The 23,563-nt window shown below is 40.2% G+C and overlaps 1 protein-coding gene across 2 annotated transcripts in view; it reads left to right on the top strand.

The window, feature by feature from the left end:
* Positions 1 to 23,024, top strand: part of TPK1 (thiamin pyrophosphokinase 1) — a 319,383-nt gene extending 296,359 nt beyond the window's left edge. For both annotated transcript variants that reach the window (XM_072762803.1, XM_026018334.2), the window contains one exon: positions 21,583 to 23,024. In XM_072762803.1, the coding sequence (XP_072618904.1) occupies positions 21,583 to 21,701 (119 nt within the window). In that variant the 3' untranslated portion in view covers positions 21,702 to 23,024. The remainder of the gene's footprint in view (positions 1 to 21,582) is intronic.
* Positions 23,025 to 23,563: the final 539 nt, after the last annotated feature.

Here is a 23,563-nt window from a genome sequence, read left to right on the forward strand (position 1 = left end):
TACCCCTCAGAATTACTCTTGTACATAACAAAGCATATGAATGTCTAATGTGCATTACAGTAATTAGAGCTTTTTCATAATTTTTACAAAATGTTTTTTTTAAAAAGGGTGGGATACACAGGGTCAGAGATTTCAAGCATCTTAAATGGTAATTCAGTGGACCCAACAGAAATTTATTAAAGGCTTTACAAAAAGAGAAAGACCTTTATGGTGCATTTTTTTTTTCTCTTTCCCATTATAATTACCACTCTCTCTCTCTCTCTCAAACTCCAAATGTCATAATTTAGCCACACAGGAGGATCTTACACCAGAAGATACTCTGCTGGCTCTGTATGTCCTAACTGGCTGTGTACCTGTTTCTGAGGCTATATAAACCCCTGGGTTTTGACTAAATCCAAACAGGAAGTAGATCCTTTTATCTTAGCATTAGAGTACCAGTACCATAACATCATGTGCCAGAGCATGTCTTCTGCAGTTTTTCATAAGCAGTATGTTTGGAGGTTGAACTACACACAGTCAATTGCACTGTTAAAAATTTAATGTCTTTGCCTGCAGAGCATACCCGTGTATTAATTTAGTGGTGCATTAAACCTCTGTGTCTGAGGGTCATGAGCTTACATCTCCAAGCCTGGTAGATATCTAATAAGGTTCAATATGATTAATATGGAGTCTTTTATTAAAAAAGAAGACAAGAAAAGCAAAAAGAAAAGAAAGGATGCCTTTTTACTTGATTTTATATATTTTTTCATGACCTATAAAATCACTTACATAACACACATTAACTAATCCTAAAACACACCACCATTCTTGTATTGCATATTATAAGAGCCATAAAGGAATAACGACTATTTTAAAAAGCAGTTTACATTTGGGACCAGGTTTTAAAAAACTATTCCTTTTTTATTCAAAACTTTAAAATATTAGGGCACCATTGGGAGAAAAAGACCTCCTGAAATGTCAAATTTAGTGAAGAATGTTGAAGCACATTTAAATCATGAATCAAGAAGACAGCAGTCACTCTCTCAGTTGAAACTGCTAGGAGGCACATGTGTGTCCAGAAGCCTAAAATCATGCCTAGGTCCAGAGGATGCTCATCTCTATTCTCCAGTAGAAATCTAAACATGTCTCTTAAAGAAGAAGGAAAGACACAATCAACTAAGATGGTTTCTTCATCCCTTGACAGAGAAACAGGAAATGAGATAGGTTGTTTTTATCTTTGGATTTATTTGGAAGGGTAAGACTTCTATGGAATAAGAGCCAGAGCAGAGAGATTTCATCAGTCAGATTCATGCCTATAACATCTAGGCATAGCTCTGCTGTATGTACTGTAGGAAATGGCCCTTTGATTCTGAGGAGAGGGACAGGCATCATTGCTGTCATGCATCTGAGAGTGGAAAGTGGGATACTGGATACTCCAGCACTACGAGATTGAGGCGCAAGAGGCTTCATGGCTGCTACTTGTAAATAAAGCTGCCCCAAGGCCAAAATCAAGGCTGCTGTTACTCCAGATCCTTCAGGTGGCCTCAAGTGTTCAAGCAGCAATCTATAGTCATAGAGTTGGCAAAACTCTACTACTGAGCATACAGTGTCCATCATCTCTGCAGCAAGGGATTTGCCAATACCCAGAGGACATCTGGAAGAGCATTCATTGATGAGGCCCAAAGGAGCCAGATCAAATACATTTTCCACATGATTCAGATGTTGTAGGAAGAGTAAGGGGAAAGACATCTGCCCCCAGATAGCTGCTTTAAAAAATGTCTTTGATTAGGAGTAGAAAAGTGAGAAGTCACAATTTTAACTATTGGTCTACTACTGTCTAGACCGAAAGAATAGCTTAGAACCTGCTCATCAACAAGGTACCATGAGGGGCTGAATCAGATTGCTTCTCATTCATTCCACTGCCAGCTAGACACTGGAGAGCATCAGAGGTATGGAGGAAGCCATCAATCTACTGTCTGTATACATACTTGCAGGAAATATATGAGGTGATCTGCTTGCTTCTTAATTACTGATGCAGAAAAGATATTCTCAGGCTATTTCTACATGTACTTGTGACTTAAGTTTTTTAAAATTAGTTCAATTTTAGTAATGACTGTTTTTACCAAGCAGATGAGAGCTGTAAATTTGTCTATGTCATGCCAAATAAATAGGACTTAACTTGCAGCTTTCATATAAATCTAGCTTCTACACACTGAATAACTTGGGTTTTTAAAAAATATTTTATTTATTCATGAGAGACAGAGAAAGAGAGAGAGGGAGGCAGAGGGAGAAGCAGGCTCCCTGTGGAGTAGGGAACCTGATGTGGGACTTGATCCCAGGACCGCCTGAGCCAAAGGCAGACACTTAACTGACTGAGCTACCTGGGTGCCCTGATAACTCAGTTTTTTAAGAATGATTTTTTTTCAATATACAGTGGAGAGTCACCTTGTTTTGGGTATAGTTTTCCTTCTTTTTTTAAAAAAAGATTATTATTTATTCATGAGAGAGAGAGAGAGGCAGAGACACAGGCAGAGGGAGAAGCAGGCTCCAGGCTGGGAGCCTGACTCAGGACTTGATCCCGGGTCTCCGGGATCACGCCCTGGGCTGAAGGCAGGCGCTGAACTGCTGAGCCACCCAGAGATCCCCATAGTTTTCCTTCTAATAGTTGCAAATATAGTGATTAATGACAAATGAATTTGTAGATTAGTTTCCTTAGATTTACAAGTAAAGTCTGTATTTTGTTTTGACTATACCATGAAATTAATATATTAAAAGTAAAGGTAGGGATCCCTGGGTGGCGCAGTGGTTTGGCGCCTGCCTTTGGCCCAGGGCGCGATCCTGGAGACCCGGGATCGAATCCCATATCAGGCTCCTGGTGCATGGAGCCTGCTTCTCCCTCTGCCTGTGTCTCTGCCTCTCTCTCTCTCTCTGTGACTATCATAAATAAATAAAAAATTAAAAAAATAAAAAATAAAAAAAAATAAAAGTAAAGGTAGATTCACCTTAATTTTTATCTAATGTGTTTTGTAGATATAGCAAAATGTTTTTACTAAGAGCAAGTATGGAACCATGCCCTAAGTAGTAAGCCTGTTGGATCATTTTCTCTTTACGCCTTGTCCAGACTGTTACTACTACTTAATAGTGGCTGATACCATCAAGGAAAAACTCTCCTATAGTGTTGTAGAAATAGCATCTGTGCATTTTAAATAAGAAAATACAGTACAGAGAGTTTCAAGTAAGTACTCTGTGCCCCATGTTCCATAGCTACTCAAAGATAAGGGGTGAGAAATCTCTCAATCAGTTCTGCTGCTGGTCTGAAGCCCATGATGTTGGCCTGTCCGCAGAATCCCTTTCTTCTGTTCCATAACTAAACATTAGAAAAAATAGGTGGCATTGCCACATTTTCAAGCACTTTACATATTTGGCATGCAACTCAGATCATTTAACTTTGCTTAGTCTGTCTATAAAGGGTTCTGGAAGGTCTCCCAAGGTGTTAAGTCCTGTAGCTTAACTCCATGACAGCAGAAGGCAGAAGACTTGCCTGCTCTGCATCCTCCAGTTGATAAAATATCTTAAACTGGTTTCCCAGTCTTGAAATAAAGGGGTTGAATATTCAACCAGTGGTTCTTGGTCCACATTTTCTGAAGTTGTTAAGACCCTAGCAAGTTCCCTCAGGCCACCTTCGTTTCAGAGTGGCCTAGAGCCAGGTGACCAGATCTCTGAAACTAGCACCTGAACTGGCCGAAGTAGGAGCAGCTCCACTACTATCTATGTCAGATCACTGAGCGGCATAGGGAAGGTCCCTTTCGGATTAGAGATTCTGTGATAAAAGTAGTTAGATCGAGTCATGTACCTGATTGGGAGAAAAAAAGGCATCATTTAATGTACAGGATAGAATATGAGTGCCACCACAGTTGGTGTAGCAAATGCTAAATAGAAAGTTATGAATTTGAGGTGTGGATAATATGTAACTTTGCATGCAAATAGTTAATGCAAAGGAAGTTCAGCAAAAAGAGTTCACGTTGTCATTAGGAAAGGATCTGTGGTATGAGTATTGAAAAAATGGATTATTATAACTAGAACAGGGAGAAATATATTAATTATGAATTAAAATGGCTGCTTTTTAAGAATGGCTAATATTTCCAGGTTCATTAGAATATTCATATAGTAAGATGCCAGCTATTCCTAATATGAAATATTATCATTGTATATCAGTAAGGAGAAATTAAAAATGAAAATAGGTCATGATGAAATATAGTAGGAACAAGCATATGTATTTATTGGTTTATGGACAAAGTCTGAGACACTGTTTTATTACCATTGATATAAGAAATCATATCTGTTAATACTAAAACATTTGACCTAAATCAAATGCTGTTTTTCCTAAAAGACAGTGGTCAGACTCTAATTAAATGAAATTCTGTTCTTAAAACAGCCACATAATTTAGTGGACCCTGCCTGATAGTAAACATTCATCTACCCTTTGTGTTTCAGAAGTATTTTTCAACCAGGCAGTGAAAAGCCACTGTGGCCATGGGATTTCATTTTTAGGAGTCCCAGTTTCAGGCTGAGAGAGAACAGAAAGCTCAGCCATTATGAAAGGAGCTGGAGTCAGAGTCAGGCTGATGGGGGGGTGAGGGGTAAAGCACAGGAGGGTGTGTGGAGCGAGGAGACTTCCCCTGTCCACACCGTCCCTCGGATCTAGGGTGGAACAGGTGTGTGAGCCAAAGCAGAGAGCCGGAGACAGTTGGGGACACAGCAGCAGGGAGGGTGCCATCCAGGAGAAGTGGACATTTCACTAGCAAGGCCTCCCCGGAAAGGAACAGCTGGTCAGGCGGAGTTAACCAAGATGGAGCCAGACTCTCAGAGGAATTTTCATGGCCAATCTTCCAGAACTTCCAGGGCTTTTGTAAACTCAGGGACTCAGAGTCCTCTGATGAATCTGTCTAGATCTTCCCGGCTATAAATAGATGGTGAATCAATTTCTAATCATACTTAAACTTCACTCCTGAAATTAATCAATATATGCCATGGTTTTTCTAATTTTGCCTAGGAGGTGGAAATCTTTTTTTTTTCATATATGGTTGTGTTTTTGTGTTGGGTATGTATAAAGATATGCGATGATACAGGGTTTTTTTTAAATAAAAGCCCTAAATAACCATTCATATTAGTAGCCTCATTTGTGGCTTGTTTAAATTTGGAAATATTTCCTTAAAGTGGTTCTGCTCTTTGATCTAAGGTGATGTTCCTTCTATATGATTTATATGGTTCCTCCTCCAGGGATGAAAATCCATGTTATTCTGTTCTTGTTTTAATTTCATTAATTTTTAAAAGTATATATGCACAAACACTTTCCCAGTTGTGATCAATGTATATGTCAATTTTTTTTTACTTGTTTAAATTCAGCAATTTTTCTATAATGCTGGACAGTCTTCATCTTTAATGACTATATCTTATTCATCAATATTCTTTTTTTTTTTCATCAATATTCTATAACCAATTAGCGTGGCACTGGAAAATTGTTAAGAAATTTATTTTTAAGTATGTCAGTGTTTTTATCTGACCTGGCGTCCAAGAGCAGCAAGTCGACTGTAAAGTAGACTTACCAGGCATTCATCCCTTTTTAGAGCTTTATTTCCACAGCCACCCTTGGATTTGGCCTCTCACGTCACAAACCAGGATATGTCCTTGCCCTTCCTAATTTCCATGCATCCACCACCTCTGTCCATACCCCAGGGGACAGCTGTAATCCAGGCCCTACCCAACTCGGGCTAATAGGTACCTTCACCAGTTGAGCATATATCCTGTTACAGATGATCTTATGATCTTATGCCTGAGATGTGAATAAGCTGCTTCATAGGCTGGTTTAATCTAATCTTGTTTAAATGAGTAATGTCCTTCAAAGCAGTTATGGGGTTTTTTTCCCAACCCCACACATGCCATTCGTTGAGCCTCTTCCTCCAGGGATAAGAGGTGCCGTGGCTGCTAACAGTCCTTCATTGCTCCTTATTCCTCCCAGGAGAGCTGTGCCTTTTCTCGAGCATAATGTTTATGTCTGTCTGCTTGGGGTTATCTGATTTGACTTGGTAAATTCTAAAAGAGCACAGATTATGTCTCCTTAGCTTATTTTCTGCAGATGTCACCTGCAGGTTTGAGATTGATATTTAGTGATTACATGATGCCACCTCCCATATTCTTCTCTTTCTTCACTTTTCCATGCCGTTTCCATTTGTTTGATGTACTTAAAATAATCTCTGTTGACATTTGAAGGATAGAAGCAAATGCCACTTTAAAGCTTCCTCGGTGCAGATGAAATGATGATAATGATACACATTTCCCATACTTGCATGGAGAAGTCAAAGACCATCACAGACATTAACTCATTCGTATCCAAAATAGCCATATTTGGCAAATATGGAGGTCACCTGAAGAATTTAGAGCAAAAGTCAGAATATTGTGGTGGGAAGCTCAGCTCTGTCTTCAGGGAGGACACTGAGGCCAGCAGCACACAAGGGCCTGCCCAGGGTTTTCCTGCCAGTCAGCCACCAATTGCGATGAAACCTTTGTCTGGGATGGTCAGCTTTGCCACATGCAGCCACAACTGTCACACTTGTGTGCATGTTTGGGAGATAGGCCAGTGTCCACAGGAGGCAAGGCTGGGCCCCAGGAGTTGAAGGAAATTGAGCAAAGTAAATCAGCTCAGCACAGCCCCTGGACAGACTCACATTCCCTTCTTTGCACACACATTTAAATCTGATATGGACTTTCCATATGGAAAAATCTTGGGCTGTTTCTACACAGATCATTCATTTTACCATTAATAATTAGGCCACATTTTATGGATTTGGACTGTCCATTTTTCTTTTTTTCATAAAGCAGTTCTGATGTGCACTTAAACTGCAGCATGGGCCCTGGGAGTGGAACATGATAATGATATATTAAGGAATTCTTGTTAACAAAGAAAAATAATAACATATTTTAGAAAAGCCTGAACATTTGAAAGCACTTGGGAAACCTTTTCTAACTGGCATAATTAGCTTTGGTTCCTCCACACTGTGGCATTTTCTCGGTCTAATTGTTTTGGGGACAGCAGGCTGAGTGGAGACACAGGCAGTGTGGAGACAGAAGAATAATTGAACATCAGAGGCCTTCTAATGACTTCCGGCCCAAATCCAAGGGCAAGGGACACATGCAACTTTGGAGAGAGATGAAGATAAATGCAACCACTTTCGAGAAGAATTAGAATAGCCCTTAGACACTTGAGTTCAAGAAAGGATTGGTGGTCAGGACAGAGAGGTGACCACAGCTCACCTTGGGAGGAGACTTCAGCCCGTCAGGGTTTGGAGAGTGAACCTCCGACAAGAAAGCTCAGTGGAGGGCGTGCTCTCACAGTGAAGACGTCTGCTCTGACCACTTTTCTAGGCACTGGACATAATTTAAGTTCCATCAGGAAGTGTTAACTACAGGCTGTCCTGGGTGCACTTTGGTTAGGTTGATGAAGGAAGACCCTGTCCCCCCGTGCCAGGCTCTGTGCCCGCTGTCCCTTTGGGGGCCCTTCCAAGCAGCTGAACATGCACATACCACAGGCAAGCTGCCTGCTTCCCAAATGTGGCACACATTTTCCTCAATTTGGGTTTATTTTAAACACACTTCAAGTCAAGGAGCATGTCTTGATTTGATTCTCCTAACAGCATTACTTCAGCTTTCGAGGAAGCAAATGTGAATAAGAAGGTGCTTTCCTTCATGAGTTCTCATCTTTTTAAACTTTCCTCCCAAATTTTAACATTGAATTTTAATATTAAAAAACAACAACAACAACAACAACAAAAAACCTGGCAGCCTGGGTGGCTCAGCAGTTGAGCGCCACCTTCGGCCCAGGGCATGAACCTGGAGACCTGGGATCAAGTCCCATGTCGGGCTCCCTGCATGGAGCCTGTTTCTCCCTCTGCCTGTGTCTCTGCCTCTGTGTGTGTGTGTGTGTGTGTGTGTGTGTGTGTGTGTGTGTGTCTCTCTCATGAATAAATAAATAAAATCTTTTAAAAATGAAAAATAAAACCTCAAACTTACAGAAAAATTGAACAGTACGGCAAAATCTCTATACTTTCCCTCGAGATTCAGAACTGTTAACATTTCTCTACATTTGCATGCCCTTCCTGGTGTGTGTATTATTAATTCAGCCTCCAGGGTTAAGGAATGAGAGAGAGCTATCCAGGCTGGAGGGGGACACTGGACTTCAGACTGGAAGGATATAGCAAGCGTAGAAAAGATGGGTATGTTCCAGAAGGAGGGGAGACATCAAAACTTCTCATGGAAGTAGGAAGTTCCTGATCTATTAAGGGAACAGCAAGTGGCATGGGGTGGCTAGCAAGTAGGTTAAGTGGGAGAAGATAGCCATTTGAGGAAGGGCCTTGAATGCCAGGCCAAAATGTTTGGGGTAGGAGGTAGCAAGGTGATAAGCAATGGATTTTCATCATTTATCTTTTCAGGCAGGAATGGCCAGATCAGCTAGGGAATTTAGAGGAGTGCAAGGAGAAGCAATGACTAGGAGTAAGAAGACCATCTGCTGTACGTCCAGGCAGGAGTTGTCATATTAAATTCCTTTATAACACAGGATGTATTCTATTGGTAGTTTTGTTATGTTTGTTTAGGTTCTGCATTTTTTATTTTCTTGTCTAGTTTTGTAATCTTTCTCAGCCTTCAACTTAAAGGGCAGAGGACTCTCTGCTGAGTATATGCCAAATATCCAAGTGTGTGTTGATCCATTCCTGTCATAAGCTGAAATAATTTGAAATGACTTGTTATGCTCACTTGAATTTAATAGTCCCTTTATAACCTGAGACTCTCTGAATACATATCTGCAGATGAATCAGTCAGATGATAGTGTTCCCTGGAAAAACAGATAACTAATTCATTAAGTATGGTTTCTGCTTCAGTAACCTAGATCTGTACTGTTCAATCAATATGGTAACCAGTAGCCACATGTGGCTGTTAAACACTTAAAATAGATTTGTTCAAACTGAGAGAAGCTGTAAATTTTTTTTTTTATTTATGATAGTCAGAGAGAGAGAGAGAGAGAGGCAGAGACACAGGCAGAGGAGAAGCAGGCTCCATGCACCAGGAGCCCCACGTGGGACTCGATCCTGGGTCTCCAGGATTGTGCCCTGGGCCAAAGGCAGGTGCCAAACTGCTGCGCCACCCAGGGATCCTGAGAAGCTGTAAATACCAGATTTCAAACTTAGTATATAAAAAAGGAATGTAAAATATCTCAATAATAATTTTTCTTATATTGATGACATGTTAAAATGACAATATTTTAGATATACTAGATTACATGAATATAAAGTGGCCCACTCTCACCACTTTTCTTCAACAGAACATCCAAAGTCTTAGCCAGAGCCATTAGGCAGGAACAAGAAATAAAAGCCATCTACGGTGGGAAGGAAGAAGTAAAACTGTCATATTTGCAGATGACATGACCCTATATAGAGAAAACCCTAAAGACTGTTTTTTTTTTTTTAAAAAAAAAAAAAAAAGCTGTTTAAACTAATAAAAGAATTCAGTTAAGTTGCAGGATAAAAAAAACCAATATCCAAAAATATTCTGGGTTTCTATACATTAATAGTGAACTATCAGAAAGAGAAATTAAAAAAACAATCCCATTTACAGTTGCATCAAAAAGAATACAAATAAAAAATAAATTTAAAAAGAATACAAATAAATTTAACCAAGGAGATAAAAGACCTGTATACTGAAAATGATAATACTTTGATGAAAAACAATGAAAAAGACACAAATGGAAAGATATTTATGGTCATGGATTGGAAGAATAGTCTTAAAATGTCCATATGACCCAAATCAATCTATAAATCATTGAAATCCCTACCAAAATTCCAATGGCATTTTTCACAAAAATAGAACAAACCTCAAATCTATATGAAACCACAGACAACTCTGAATAGCCAAAGCAATCTTCATAAAGAACACACCTGGAGGCATCCTGTTTCCTGATTTCAACCTATATCACACCAAGCTACATTAATCAAACAGTGTTTTATTGGCATAAAAAGAGACACAGGCCAGTGGATCCAGATGAGTTTCTGAGCCCAGAAATGAATCTGTGCATATACAGCCCATTAAAATAAAGGAGCCAAGAATATCCAGGGTAACTTGAAAAGATATATGCATCTGCATATTCACTGCAGCCTTATTTATACTTGCCAAGAAATGGAAGAACTTAAGTGTCCATCGGTGGATGAATGGATAAAGAAAGAAAATGTGTATGTACATACATACACACAATGGAATATTATTCAGCCATAGAAAAGAAATCCTGCCATTTGCAGCAACATGGATTGATCTTGAGGGCATCATGCTAAGAAAAATAAGTCAGACAGAGAAAGACAAGTACCTTATAATCTCATTTATATGTGGCTACTTAAAAGAACCCCTCAATACAGAAAACAGATTCATGGTGGCCAGAGGCTAGGAGTGGAAGAAATGGGTGTAGATGATCAAAAGATAGAATTTTCCAGTTATAAAACAAGTCATCAGGAGGATGTAATGTACAGCATGTTGAGTATAGTTACTATCTTGTTTATTTGGAGGTTGCTAAGAGAGTACATCTTAAAAATTCTCATCACATTAAAAAAATATTGGTAACCATCTGTGGTGATGGACATCATACTGACACACTGTGGTGATCATTCCTCAATATAGACATATTTTGAATCCTTCCATAGTGTATCTGAAACCATTGTCACTTATATCTCAACAAAAATAACAAATGTGTGTGTATATAAACATTTTACCTGTTTTTACTTTTTAATGTGGCTACTGGAAAATTAAAAGTTCGATGTGTGGATCCTGTGATATTACAGTGCTGACAGAGATAATTGGACATTTCTGTGACACATGCTCTCCAACTCATATTTTTTTAGAGATTCCAATAAATATACATGAAAGACATATATTCTGCAGCTCTCCACTAGGACTAGAGTTTCTGCCATCAACAAAGTGTGAAAAAAGCAATACTGAAACTTAAGTCTTTTTTTTTTTTTTTAATTTTTTTTTATTTATTTATTATAGTCACAGAGAGAGAGAGAGGCAGAGACATAGGCAGAGGGAGAGAAGCAGGCTCCATGCACCGGGAGCCCCACGTGGGACTCGATCCCGGGTCTCCAGGATCGCGCCCTGGGCCAAAGGCAGGCGCCAAACCACTGCGCCACCCAGGGATCCCTGAAACTTAAGTCTTTGATAATTTTTAACAACCACCATAAGTATCAATGCCGTTTTATAGGAAACAACTTTAAAATAGGAATTCTGGGAGGGATATTTTTATTAGGAAATGGTAAATTAGCAATTTTTAAAAATTGAGGGTTTGCCCAATAGAAGTCTGTAAAAACTGGTTTTAAATCTGTAGTTCAAATAATTAAAATGGTAAAGACCAATCCAGTGAGCTGATTTCAGAGGCAGTATAGTTTGCTTTTTCTGCTAATGAAATGTCATATTTTTGTAATATATGGCATTTCTCCAAATTGGCTAAGCATCTTAAGAGAACAAATGATGAAGGTAGAGCATGCGGCGGTGCTATTACATCTGAGATAGTTGGTGATACGTCCATTACATCTGACTGCACTCCCAGGGCTTAACATAATGTTCCAGAATGCTGGGGAACCTCTTGAGATCCATCAAAGTAGGTTCATTAAACATTTGTCTGTGTGGCATACATGGTATTCATTTAAGGCTTAGAGTGGTTTGCACACTTCCACGGCTTTGCCCACTTAGTCCATCAGGCTGCTGACAGTTCCAGACTTTAGGGGAAACAGAGCAACCTCAATTCTCTTTTTAAAGCTCTTCAAAGAATTGCCGTAACCTCCCTTGGCAACAAGTGTCTAACAACTTTCATTATCATCATCATAGCCTGTGGATTTAACCTCTCTGAATTTCATTCTCCTCATCTGTAAATTGCAGATAAAAACCTGCTCTACTCGGAGCACGTGGTGTGCACTGTAAGTGTTCAGGTGACGTCTGGGATGAATGAGAATCACTCCATCTCAAGCATCACCTCCTTGCACGGCATCTCTCAGGCAAAGCTCGTTTACTCCCTTCTCTTACTCCGTCAATTTCATCTATTTAAGAAATGTTGGCGTTGGGACGCCTGGGTGGCTCAGTGGTTGAACATCTGCCTTCAGCTTGGGTCATGATCCCGGGGTCCTGGGATCGAGTCCCACATTGGGCTCCCCGTAGGGAGGCTGCTTCTCCTTTGCCTGTGTCTCTGCCTCTCTCTTTGTGTGTCTCTCATGAGTGGATAAATAAAATCTTTAAAAAAAAAAAAAAAAAGGAAAGAAAAAGAAATGTTGGCATTGCCTTCTTTAGAATTCACTTATTTATTTTATGAAATAATCAGATTCTTAGGAAGCCAGTATAGGAGTCAGGCCTGTGGGGATCTGTGTGGCTCCCCACTCACCCAAGAGTTCACTTCCTACTTGAATATACAATCTATCCTGGCCCCATCATTATTAGCCCTTGGCCCACACTTGTCTAGTCCACTGGGCATGACTGTATGTACGTCAGTACGTCCTTTCTCCAGTGTCCAGCAAAGAGGATAGCCTTGGCCAATACCTATCAAGCAAGTGATTTACTAGCCTGGCAAAGTTTATCTCATTGTACCTCCCAGCTGGCCATAAACTAATCACTTGAACTAAGGCGTCTGCGAATTATTCAAACCATGCCAATCTCTCTTTTTCATTTTAAAATACTATTAATATGGAGAAAGAAAACCTTGACCTACTTCATTGACAGAGACAGCAGTGAAGTTGAAAATTTCTTTCCAGCTTATCAGGTGTTAGATTTTTGATTAGATAATCTGTACTGCTTCTCTGTGAAGTAGATCTTCTTATACACATTTTAGATATGAGAAAACTGACTTCACAGAGAAAGTGAATAATAGAGGCAAGGTCTGAACCTAGGTCTGACTTACCTCGCACAACGGGGTTTATACTTTTGAGGGAGATGACTCCTCTGTCAAAGTATCTGAGCAGAACAATCACCCGGGAGCAGAGGGAACAGATCTTCCCCGCTCATGCTCTTCCAGCCTTTAAAGCATCAGAAGCCTCCCCAGTGCTCTTTCACACTGTCAATCACCTCAAAAGAGCCACAGCCCAGTAAATCCGTTTGCAGAGGTGAAGGCAGGCAAGAAACCAGGACAAATGGTCCTCTATACCCTCATGTGACACACAAAAAAATGGTTGGATAATTTAAATTCTAGTAATTTGCCATCTTCTGCTCTAGCATCCTCAGTCTTTCCAGCTTTAGACAAAAGCTAGTAGGGTATCATTAAAAGCAGCAGAATATTGAGTGCCTAACTCTCATCCTTACCTTTTGAGATAACAGAAGAAAATTATAAAATCTATGTTAATGTTTCTCTCCTTTTTAAGTACTTCTAATTTTCTAAAATATGAAAACCCAAAAGTTAGGCTGTGCTTCTGTGTTCCCTAATATATCTGCTGTTACATTTCATTGGAAGGAAGGGTAACGTAAGCAGCCCTCGTTGGCCACTACTGTTGTCGTGAGACCACAGTTGCCCTTAAGACAACTGATGACACTAGCTTTGAAGCAAACACTGCACTTCCACATTCAGACAGAGCAAGCAATTTTACGTTATGTTTGCCACGTGTGATATGGTTTCCTATAATTTCACACAAAGCTGTAACTTTTATTCTTATCTCTAGTTAAAACAAGAATTGACTTGAATAACTGGTTATCTAAGAATCATGGTTAGTTCTACTCTCTAACAACAAAGAGCGGAAGGGGAAGAATCACATCTCAGTTGTCTAAATGTGGAATTGAATCTAAATGATAAGCCAGCCAAGGTTTTGGACAGGTTTTCTGGGGGTAGATCTGAAAAAGTAATTTTTGAGAGAGTGATGGCATCAAGATGGCAAATAGGTCATTCCTAAAAGTCCAGTCCCCTTCACAAGAAAGCAAGAGTTACCATGGATGAGACACCACTATAAAAATGCTAGAACGTGAGGGTTCTACAGCCTAAAGCACAGAGACCGAGATGGACTGCACGAGAAGGCCGAGAGCAGCAGCTCCCCCCAGGGCAGTATGACACTTCACCAAGGGGACCCCTGAGCCTGCAGTGTCCCCAGCAGGAAAGAGAGCGTGAGGTGGACATCTAGCTCCCCAGCACGGAGAATCACTTCTTAGGATCTCACATCCAGGGGGGTAGTGTGTAGCTTGACTGCTGGGGGTCAGATCATGATTTTAAAAGCGGGGGGGGGGGAATAGAGTCGATAGTGTCGATAGCAACCACATTTGGATCTTGGAAGATCGAGTTTCCACTCAGAGCAGCATCGAAGTAGAAATCTCAGCCAGTGGTTATGCTTCTCTGAAGAGTCAAGATTGTGCCCCAGGCTGACCAGGAACTTGGTGGGGCCCAGATCTGCCTGGTTCGGGACCATAAATAATGAGTCATGCCATGCCAGCCTTGGAGCCAGACCTTCTTGAGCGGGACAGCTAATTCGTAGGACTGTCTACTGCAGAGTGTAGCTCCCAGCACAGGAAGCCTGGCCTGAGCCCCTGTGAAGCTGTTCACCCCAGTAGCACTCACGTGAAGAACTTGGCCAGCAGTGCTGGCTGTCTGCAGAGCCAGAATGGTAACCCTGTTTGGCCAAGGATCACGATTCCACCCAATTCCCCCAAACAAGAGCCTTGCAGGCCCTGGGGCCTATTCAATGCCCCCAATCAACTTAGCAAAACTAATCTACGGTCCCATCCACTACTGACCAGGAAACCCAACCACAGCTCCCAGGAATCTGCATTGCCCACCCTGCCATCTCAGTTACAGCAGCACTGGAGTGGAGAGCCCAGCCAAATGCCCCTTCTCATCTGCAGGATCAAGACCATAGCCTGTTTGGCCTCCAGAAAAGAGCCTTGCCAGCTTTGGGGCCTCTACAGCAACTCCACCTAAACAGGGAAACTAACTTGTAGCCCTGATCCCTGCTGAATACAGCCTCTGCCCACCCAACCGAGGAACCTAACAGGGGAAGCCAGGTAGCCCATCCTGCAGCCCTGCTTACAGTGGCACATGAGCCGTGAACATAGCCTGTGGCTCTGCCCATCAGCAGAACAAAGCTGGTGACTCCATCTGGCCAGAGATGGTGCACAGTCCTGCCTGATTTGGGTCCCCAAACAACAAGCTATGCTGGCCTTAGCCCCGTTCCGCTGCTCTGCCCAATCAGGGAAGCTAATTCATAACCATGCCTATTTCTGAGAATAGTAGTAATCCTAACTGTCTAGGAAACCTGACCAACAAATCCAGGCAACTGTGAAGCCATCCTACAGTTGCATTGGGCAGGCAACACAGTCAGTACATGGAACATTTTTTTAGGATCCTCTATTAGGCCACAAAAAAAGTTTTAGTAAATTCAAGAATATTGAAATCATACCAATTATCCTCTCTGCCCACACTGGTATAAAACTAAAGATAAATAACAGGAGGAAAGGGATCCCTGGGTGGCGCAGCGGTTTGGCGCCTGCCTTTGGCCCAGGGCGCGATCCTGGAGACTCAGGATCGAATCCCACGTCGGGCTCCTGGTGCATGGAGCCTGCTTCTCCCTCTGCCTGTGTCTCTGCCTCTCTCTCTCTCTCTCTGTGACTATCATAAATAAATAAAAAAATTAAAAAATAAAAAAAAGAAATTAAAAAAAAATAACAGGAGGAAAAATTAGTGAATACATAGAAATTAAATGGCATTTTCCTGAATAGCTAGTAGATCAAAGAAGAATTTCAAAAGAAAGAGTACCTGGAAACACAATATACCAAAACTTATAGGATACAACAAAAGCACTTCTAAGAGAGAAGTTCATAGCTATAAGGCGCACATCAAGAAAACAGATTTCAAATAAACAACCTATCTTTACACCTATGGAATTAGAAAAAGAAGAGCAAACTAAGCTCAAAGTTTGCAGAGGAAATACAGATTAGAAAGTGAAAAACAGAAAAGACCATTTTTAAAAAAAACTAAGAGTTGGTTCTATGAAAAGATAAAGTTGACACCTTTATGTAGACTAACCAACATAAAGGAGAGTACTCAAATCAACAAAATTTATAAATGAAAAAGATTACAACTATAAAATCACCAAAATACAAAAGATTGTATGAAGCTACTATGAAAACTACACCAACAAACCAGACAACTGCAAAGAAATGGAAAAAATCTTAGAAACGTATACCCTACCAAGGCTGAGTCAAGAAGAAGTAGAAAATCTGAACAGGTGAATTACTAATACGGAGCTTGAATCAGTAATGAAAAGTATCCCAGTGATGTACCAGATGGCATCACTCTGCATTTTACCAAACATTTAAAGAAGAATTAGTACCGGGACACCTGGGTGGCTCAACGGTTTAGCGCCTGCCTCCGGCCCAGGGCGTGATCCTGGAGTCCCAGGATCGAGTCCCATATCAGGCTCCCTAAATGGAGCCTGCTTCTCCCTCTGCCTGTGTCTCTGCCTCTCTCTCTCTCTCTCTCTCTCTCTCTCTCATGAATAAATAAATAAAATCATAAAAATAAAGAATTAGTATGAATCCTTTTCAGATTCTTCCAAAAAATCGAGGTGATAGAAACATTCCCAATTCCTTTTACAAGGCCAGCGTTAACCTGATACCAAAGCTAGATAAGGACATGACAAGATAACTACAGGCTAGTATCCCTGATAAGTACAGATGCAAACATTTTCAACAAAGTTACTAGCAAATTAAACTCAACAGCATATTAGAAGGATTATTCACCATAATCAAGTAGGATTTATCTCTGGGATACAAGGATGGTTCAACATTTATACAAATCTGTAAATGTGGTACATCACATTAATAGAATAAAAGAAAAATGATCATGATCATCTCGATAGATGCAGAAAAAATATTTGACAAAACTCAAAATCTATTCATGATAAAAACTCCTAACTAATACATAGAAAGAATGTGCCCCCTCCATATAATAAAGGCCATATATAACAAGCCCACAGCTAACATCATCCTTAATGATGAAAGTCTAAAAGCCTTCCCTATAAGATCAGGAAGGAGACAGGGGTGCCAACTGTCACCACTCCTATTCAACACCATACTGGAAGAGTACTTAGCCAGAGTACTTAGGCAAAATAAAAGGCATCAGAAGTGGAAGAGAAGAAATAAAACTCTCTATTTGCAGATGATATGATTTTATATGTAGAAAATCCTAACACCTCCACCAAAAGAAAAATCAACAAATTCAGCAAAGGTACAAGTTACAAAATTAACATACAAAAATCAGTAGTGCTTCTATATACTAACACTGAGTTACCTGAAAAAAAAAAATGATCCCATTTGTAATAACACCAAAAACAATAAAATAATTAGGAATGAATTTACCCAGAGGTCAAAGATCTCTACACTGAAAACTACAAGATATTAATGGAAGAAACTGAATAAGACACAAATAGAAAGATACCCCATGTTCATGGATTGGAATAATTAATGATTAAAATGTCCATACTATTTAAATCTCCATACTATCAAACTATCCAGATCCATCTATAGATTTATTGCAATCTCTAACAAGATTCTAAAGGCTTTTTTTTTTTACAAAAGCAAAAAACAAAACAAAACAAAAAACCTAACATTTGTATAGAACCACCAAAGACCCTGAATAGCTAAAGTAATTCTGAGAAAGAACAAAGCTGGAGGCATCACAGTTCCTGATTTAAAACTATATGATGCTGTAGTAATCAAAATAGTATGTTACTGGCATAAAAATTATACATCTAAGCCAATGAAACATAATCTAGAGCCCAAATTAACCCCCCACTGATAGAATAAACTAATATTTGACAAGGGATCCAAAAATATGCAATTGAGAAAAGACCATCTCTTCAATAAGTAGTAATGAGAAAATTGGATATCCACCTGTGAAAGAATGAAACTGGACTCTTTTGTTAAACCAGTCACAAAAATTAACCCAAATGGAATAAAGACTTAAACATGAAACCCGAAGCCATGAAACTCCTAGAAAAAAAAAAAAAAAAAAACCTAAGGGAAAAAAATTGCCTTTTGATAGGACACCTAAAACACAAACCACAGATTAAAAAATAAACAAGTGAAACTGCATCAAACTAACACAACAAAAGCAACAATCAAAAGAATGATAACCTGTTTTTGAAAAGGATCAAGAAATCTTTGCAAGCTGTATACCCTCTGATAAGGGGTTAATATCTAAAATACATAAAGAACTCATAAAATTCATTAGTGAAAAGAAGAAAAAGCAAATAATCTGGCAGAAAAATGGCCAAAGTACCTGAAGACATTTTTCCAAAGAAGATATTCAAATAACCAACAGGTGATGAAAAGGTGCTCAGCATCATTCATCATTAGAGAAATGCAATTCAAAACTACAAGGAGCTATCTCACCTTAAGCCTTGTAGGATGGCTGCCATCAAAAAGACAAAAGGTAACTGATGCTGGCATGGTCTTAGAGAAAGAGAAACCTTGTATGCTGTTGATGGGAATGGAAATTGGTACAGCCACTTTGGAAAACAGCATGGAGTCCCCCCCCCCCCCACCCGCCAAAAAAAATAAAACTAGAACAACTCTATGATCCAGCAATTCCACTTCTGGGAACATATCTGAAGGAAATGAAAACACTATGTTGAAGAGATATCTGCACGCCATGTTCCCTAGCAAGCATTATTCACAGGAGCCAAGAAATGGAAACAACCTCAGTGTCCATCAGTGGATAAATTGATAAAGAAGTTGGGGTGTATACATACATACACACACACACACACACACCCCTGGAGTATTATTTCTGCCATAGGAAGGAGGAAATCCTGCCATTTGCAACATGAATTTTTAGGGCATTATGTAGTGAGTCAGTGTAGTGAGTCAGACAGAAAAGAAAACAAATACTGTATGATCTCACTTATATGTAGAATCCAAAAATAACCTCACAGAAAACCTCAGGTAGTTTGTTGCCAGGGGCACAGGGGTAGCGGGGAGTTGGGTGAAGGTGGATACAAACATCTAGTTCTAAGATATAGAAGTACTGAGCGTATCACGTACAACATAAGTGTAGTTAACAACGCCTTATGGAATATTCAGAAGTTGGTAAGAAAAGATTCCAAAAGTTCTCATCACAAGGAAGAAAAAATTTGTAATACATGCTAACCAAATTTACTGTGATAATCATTTCCTAGTATATACGTATGTCAAGCCATTATGCTGTGCATCAATATAGCTCAATAGAACAGGAAGAAAATAATCTGTGGGAAGCTGTCTCTCTGCCAGTCTTGTTATTTTGCTTCATGATTGACCCTCCAACATTTGGGTTAGGGGGAGTTTAGTCATAATTCCAAGTATTTTCCTCAAAAAAAGATTTTTTTTTTCTTATAAGGAAAACTTTACAGTTTGCTTGAAAAGCATGATTCTTTCACTTGAAGGAATATACTCCAAAATAATTGTAGTGACATACTGAATTAAAACTTACGATTTTTGTATTTCATCTTATTCATCTTAGTCTTCTATCATACTATTGTAATCTCCATAAAGTTGGAGACTAGAAAGTATTTAATTGTGACCTTTCATTAATTCTGACCGTACTGCTACAGACTCAATGTGTCCCCTAGAAGTCATATGTGGAAGCCGTAACCCCCAAGATGGTGGTATCAGGAGGTGGGGCCTTTGGGAGGTAACTAGGGTTGAACCAGGTCATGGGAAGGGAACCTCTCGTGATGAGATAAAAACTACATTCATTCTTTCTCCATTAAGAATTCATGCCTTAGGGAAACCTAAGTGTCTAGCCCTAATGATCGGAAATTGATAGTCTACCTTCAGAAAAGCAGAAAGGAATTTATGTTCAACTACAAACTAGAGACATAATTTTGTGCCCTTGTCCTTTGAGCTTATGTAAAAAAAACCCAGGATTTAATCTAATCAGTTTCCAGAATCTTAAAATGCATTGTGTCAAATTCAGGCAGTTATGCATACATTGTTCTTCTCTGGGGCATTTCCACTGTAAAGGTGGCAGGTCCCCTAAAGCATCCAAACTCGTCTTTATGAATAAATGGTTTGCAGTGCTCAAACTGTTCCCCAGCTTTTCCCTTGTTGGCCATCAGGAAAGCCTTGAAACCCTAGGCCTGGGCCCGAGGTCTGGAGGTACCTGGTGTGCACCTGATTCCAGGCAAGGTCGCTCTTCAGGGAGCCAAGGCCTTTCTCCAACAGATCCCAAACAGACTTTGTCATGAGTCCATGACCACCACCCTAACCCACTCTCCACATCATCATGTCTAGATTTATAAACGTATGTGCACATTAGCATCATTTAGAAACTTCATCTCAAAAAAGTGCCAAATTACTGAAGAGGCAAGAGCTTCTTAGACTGAATTATATATATATCAGGGTGACTGTCACATGAGATCCACTCTGTATTTTTGTATAGTTTTACCTTATTACTTTGTGTTTGCATTAGTAAAGGCATGGACAGCTCTGAAAAATAAGTAATTTGAGATTTAATAAATAAACTGTGTTAACTGGTAATACTAATCATACAGTATCCAGTAATACTATTTCTGAATTTTTAAACTGCCTCTTCAAGATTTCCTCAGAAAGATAACAAGCTCCCTCTAGTGGGAAGTGAACATTATAACTGAGTTATTTCCCCCAAAGCAGTGTGACTTTTTGTTTGAAGGAAAAACGCTCCGTTTATTTTTCTCTCTGAATTTTAGCAAAGAGAATAATATTGGTTCTCATGGAATGTCTATAGGAGGACAGTCATGAGTTTGGAGTCATGTTGATGAACTGCTGTTACACAAGCAAAGTGAGGTTATCTGACTTACTGCCCTAAAGCCTTGGCATTAACTCCAGCTAACCTGTTAGAATATATACATACCTACATATATATGTCATTGGTAAGTAAATTCTATCACTTAACTCCTAAGCCTTTACTTTGATAATTAAACAGTTAGAAGACTATCTCATCTGTTGCCCTCATTTTACAGCTGGGCTTATGGATCCCTCCAGATGACACAGTGGAAAATCTGCTTCGACCTTTGAGTTCCTATTAATTTTACAGAAAGCAAGCCTTGCTCATTTTGGCTTTTCTTAATTTATGAGAAAAATATAACCAAAATCCCATACTTTTTTGGAGTAATTAGCTTTCCGCCCCATATCATTCAGACTTGAAGCTAAAACTGCATCTTTATAGCGTTTAATAACTTATGTAAAATGTTAATTCTGAATCACCCAGAAAAATTATAATTTCACTCGGGCAAGGAAGTAAGTAGCACAGTACAAAATGGGTTTTGATTTTACAATCGGTAATGAAAAAAAATAATAAAAAAATTTAATGAAATTTTGTATGAGAATGGCATATATCCCAGAATAGTTAAAAACCAATAACCCACTCCCTGAAAAATGGTTATGGCAAGTTATGGAAACTTTCAGTTTTAAAATCCCACAGCCTATGTTTCTGCGTGCTTCGCTGCTTTTTGGTAACTGTTGACAAAGTTCTTCCACACTGGAGAAAAGGTTGCCTCTCACTAAACATTGTGTTTTATTGTTTTCTTATAGCAAATAACGTGCTTGGTTTTGGAACACTGGTCAGTACTTCCAATACCTATGATGGATCTGGTGTCGTGACCGTGGAAACGGACCATCCGCTGCTCTGGACCATGGCCATCAAAAACTAACCCAGCAGCTGGCATCCACAGCCATGCCTCTGACTTACCTCATTTGCCGCTGACTTACTGCTCGAGAAGAGTTCACCTTGGTTTACAGAAACTTACGCCTCTCCATGGAAGCCCACTAGTTTTAAAGATGTTAATGTTTTGCTAATTGAGGTAACACAAATGACAGATCTCAGTTTTACAGTGAAGGAGAAAACCCACTATTTGTTAAGAAAGTAAATAAGGTCTATTTTATTCACTTGGAAAACTAACGTGGCTCATTGCGCTATAAAATTAAGTATCGATTACTGTTATTGTCATCATTCCATTTATCCTAGAGAATTGCTTTTAATTTGGAAGCTGAGAAAGTTCTCTGTTGAGGGTCCTTGGTGTCCAACACCTAAGCCTTCTCCTGCCCATCCTTAAATCCTTATGCTGAAGGCTACTCCTGAGTGTCTATTATGCTAGAGTTCTCTGTATAATACAGAGGACTTTCAGATTGGGTGCTTACAGGCGCACCATTTCGCCCTGGCCTCATCACTGTCTTGATGTCTCACCTACATCACCTGTAGGTAAACTACAGGTGAAGAAATGCCATGAAGGGTAAGTGACGCCTCCCAGAGCCTCCTGGCACAGTCACCCCAAGCCCAGCTGTGCAGTGAGCGCTCTGGGCTTCGGTGGGGTGACAGATGGAAACTGTCCTCGTCGTAATTACAACCAAGACTGAAAATGCTGTGCAGAGGAAACTTACGCATGAAAACAGAATTGCTTCTGACACTCCTCAGACTGAAAGAGCAGGGGTTCACAGATCCCGAGTTTACACCAAGTACTAAGCATCTGGGTCTGAAAACGAGTCCCCGTCCATCCATCCCCCCAAGCTCCCGACACCTTTCCTTAGACAGACCCTGGGAGGGGCTGGCTGGGTGGTGCCTGAACTTCCTTCCCACCCTCGGATTCTAGACCCTGACACCTGGCCGGCAGTGCATGCGCAGGGTCACCAGCTCCGCAGCTCCAACCACCTGGGGCACTGAAATGCACTCACATTTCTTTTATAATGAGACCCTCTTCCCTCTTCTTACCCTTTTCTATCCTATTTACCAAACCGTGACATAAGGAGAACCCACCCACGATCATCCATGTACACACATCCCCGTTTTGCTCTCAAGGACCAGCAGCCCTTTCCTTCCTTCTGTTATGACAAAGCAAGAGTTGGACTTCAAGTGGAGAATGAAAGGGGGATCAGTTGAGCTAGCATGCAGTTGTCCACTGTGAGAGGTCAGTTTTCACTAGTATGCAAATAAAGGAGATTGAAATCCGATGTCAAATAAAAATACTGAGTTACCAACATGCATGTGTGTGGTCAGTCTTTAAGAAAATAGTCCATTAAAAAAAAAAAATAGTCCATTTTCTCAACTGTATCTCACTGTCACCAATCTCTCACGACCGATGTTTCTGTACGAAAAGGAAAAAGCTGCCCAAAGGATGGTTAAAGACGACCCCACTTCACTCATCTGTATTACTAACACTCTAACCTGCACATGCGCTAGAGCACATGTGCCAGGTGCTCACACCTGCTCTCTCCACTCACTGCCCATCTATAAGACAGGGATGATGTGGCGCCACTGTTTACCTGGTAGGCCTTAGGAAGGACAGGTGGATTGCTTTCAGAGATCTTTATAAGCTAGAGAGAAAAGAATAAAAGAAGCTGCCGTAAGAGAGAAAGTGAAGAAAACCAGTGGAGGAAGAGCCCCGGGGAAGGAAGAGGAGAAGGATCAGAGCACAGGGAGCGGCCCTGAGCCTTTGCCATGTTCTCTGCCAAGTGCAGATCCCAGAGCTTCCGGCCCTGTACGGCCTACCTCCCCATTCACAGCACACACAATTGCCAA

The sequence above is a fragment of the Vulpes vulpes genome, chromosome 7, assembly GCF_048418805.1.
Source record: "Vulpes vulpes isolate BD-2025 chromosome 7, VulVul3, whole genome shotgun sequence".
Classification (NCBI taxonomy): domain Eukaryota; kingdom Metazoa; phylum Chordata; class Mammalia; order Carnivora; family Canidae; genus Vulpes; species Vulpes vulpes.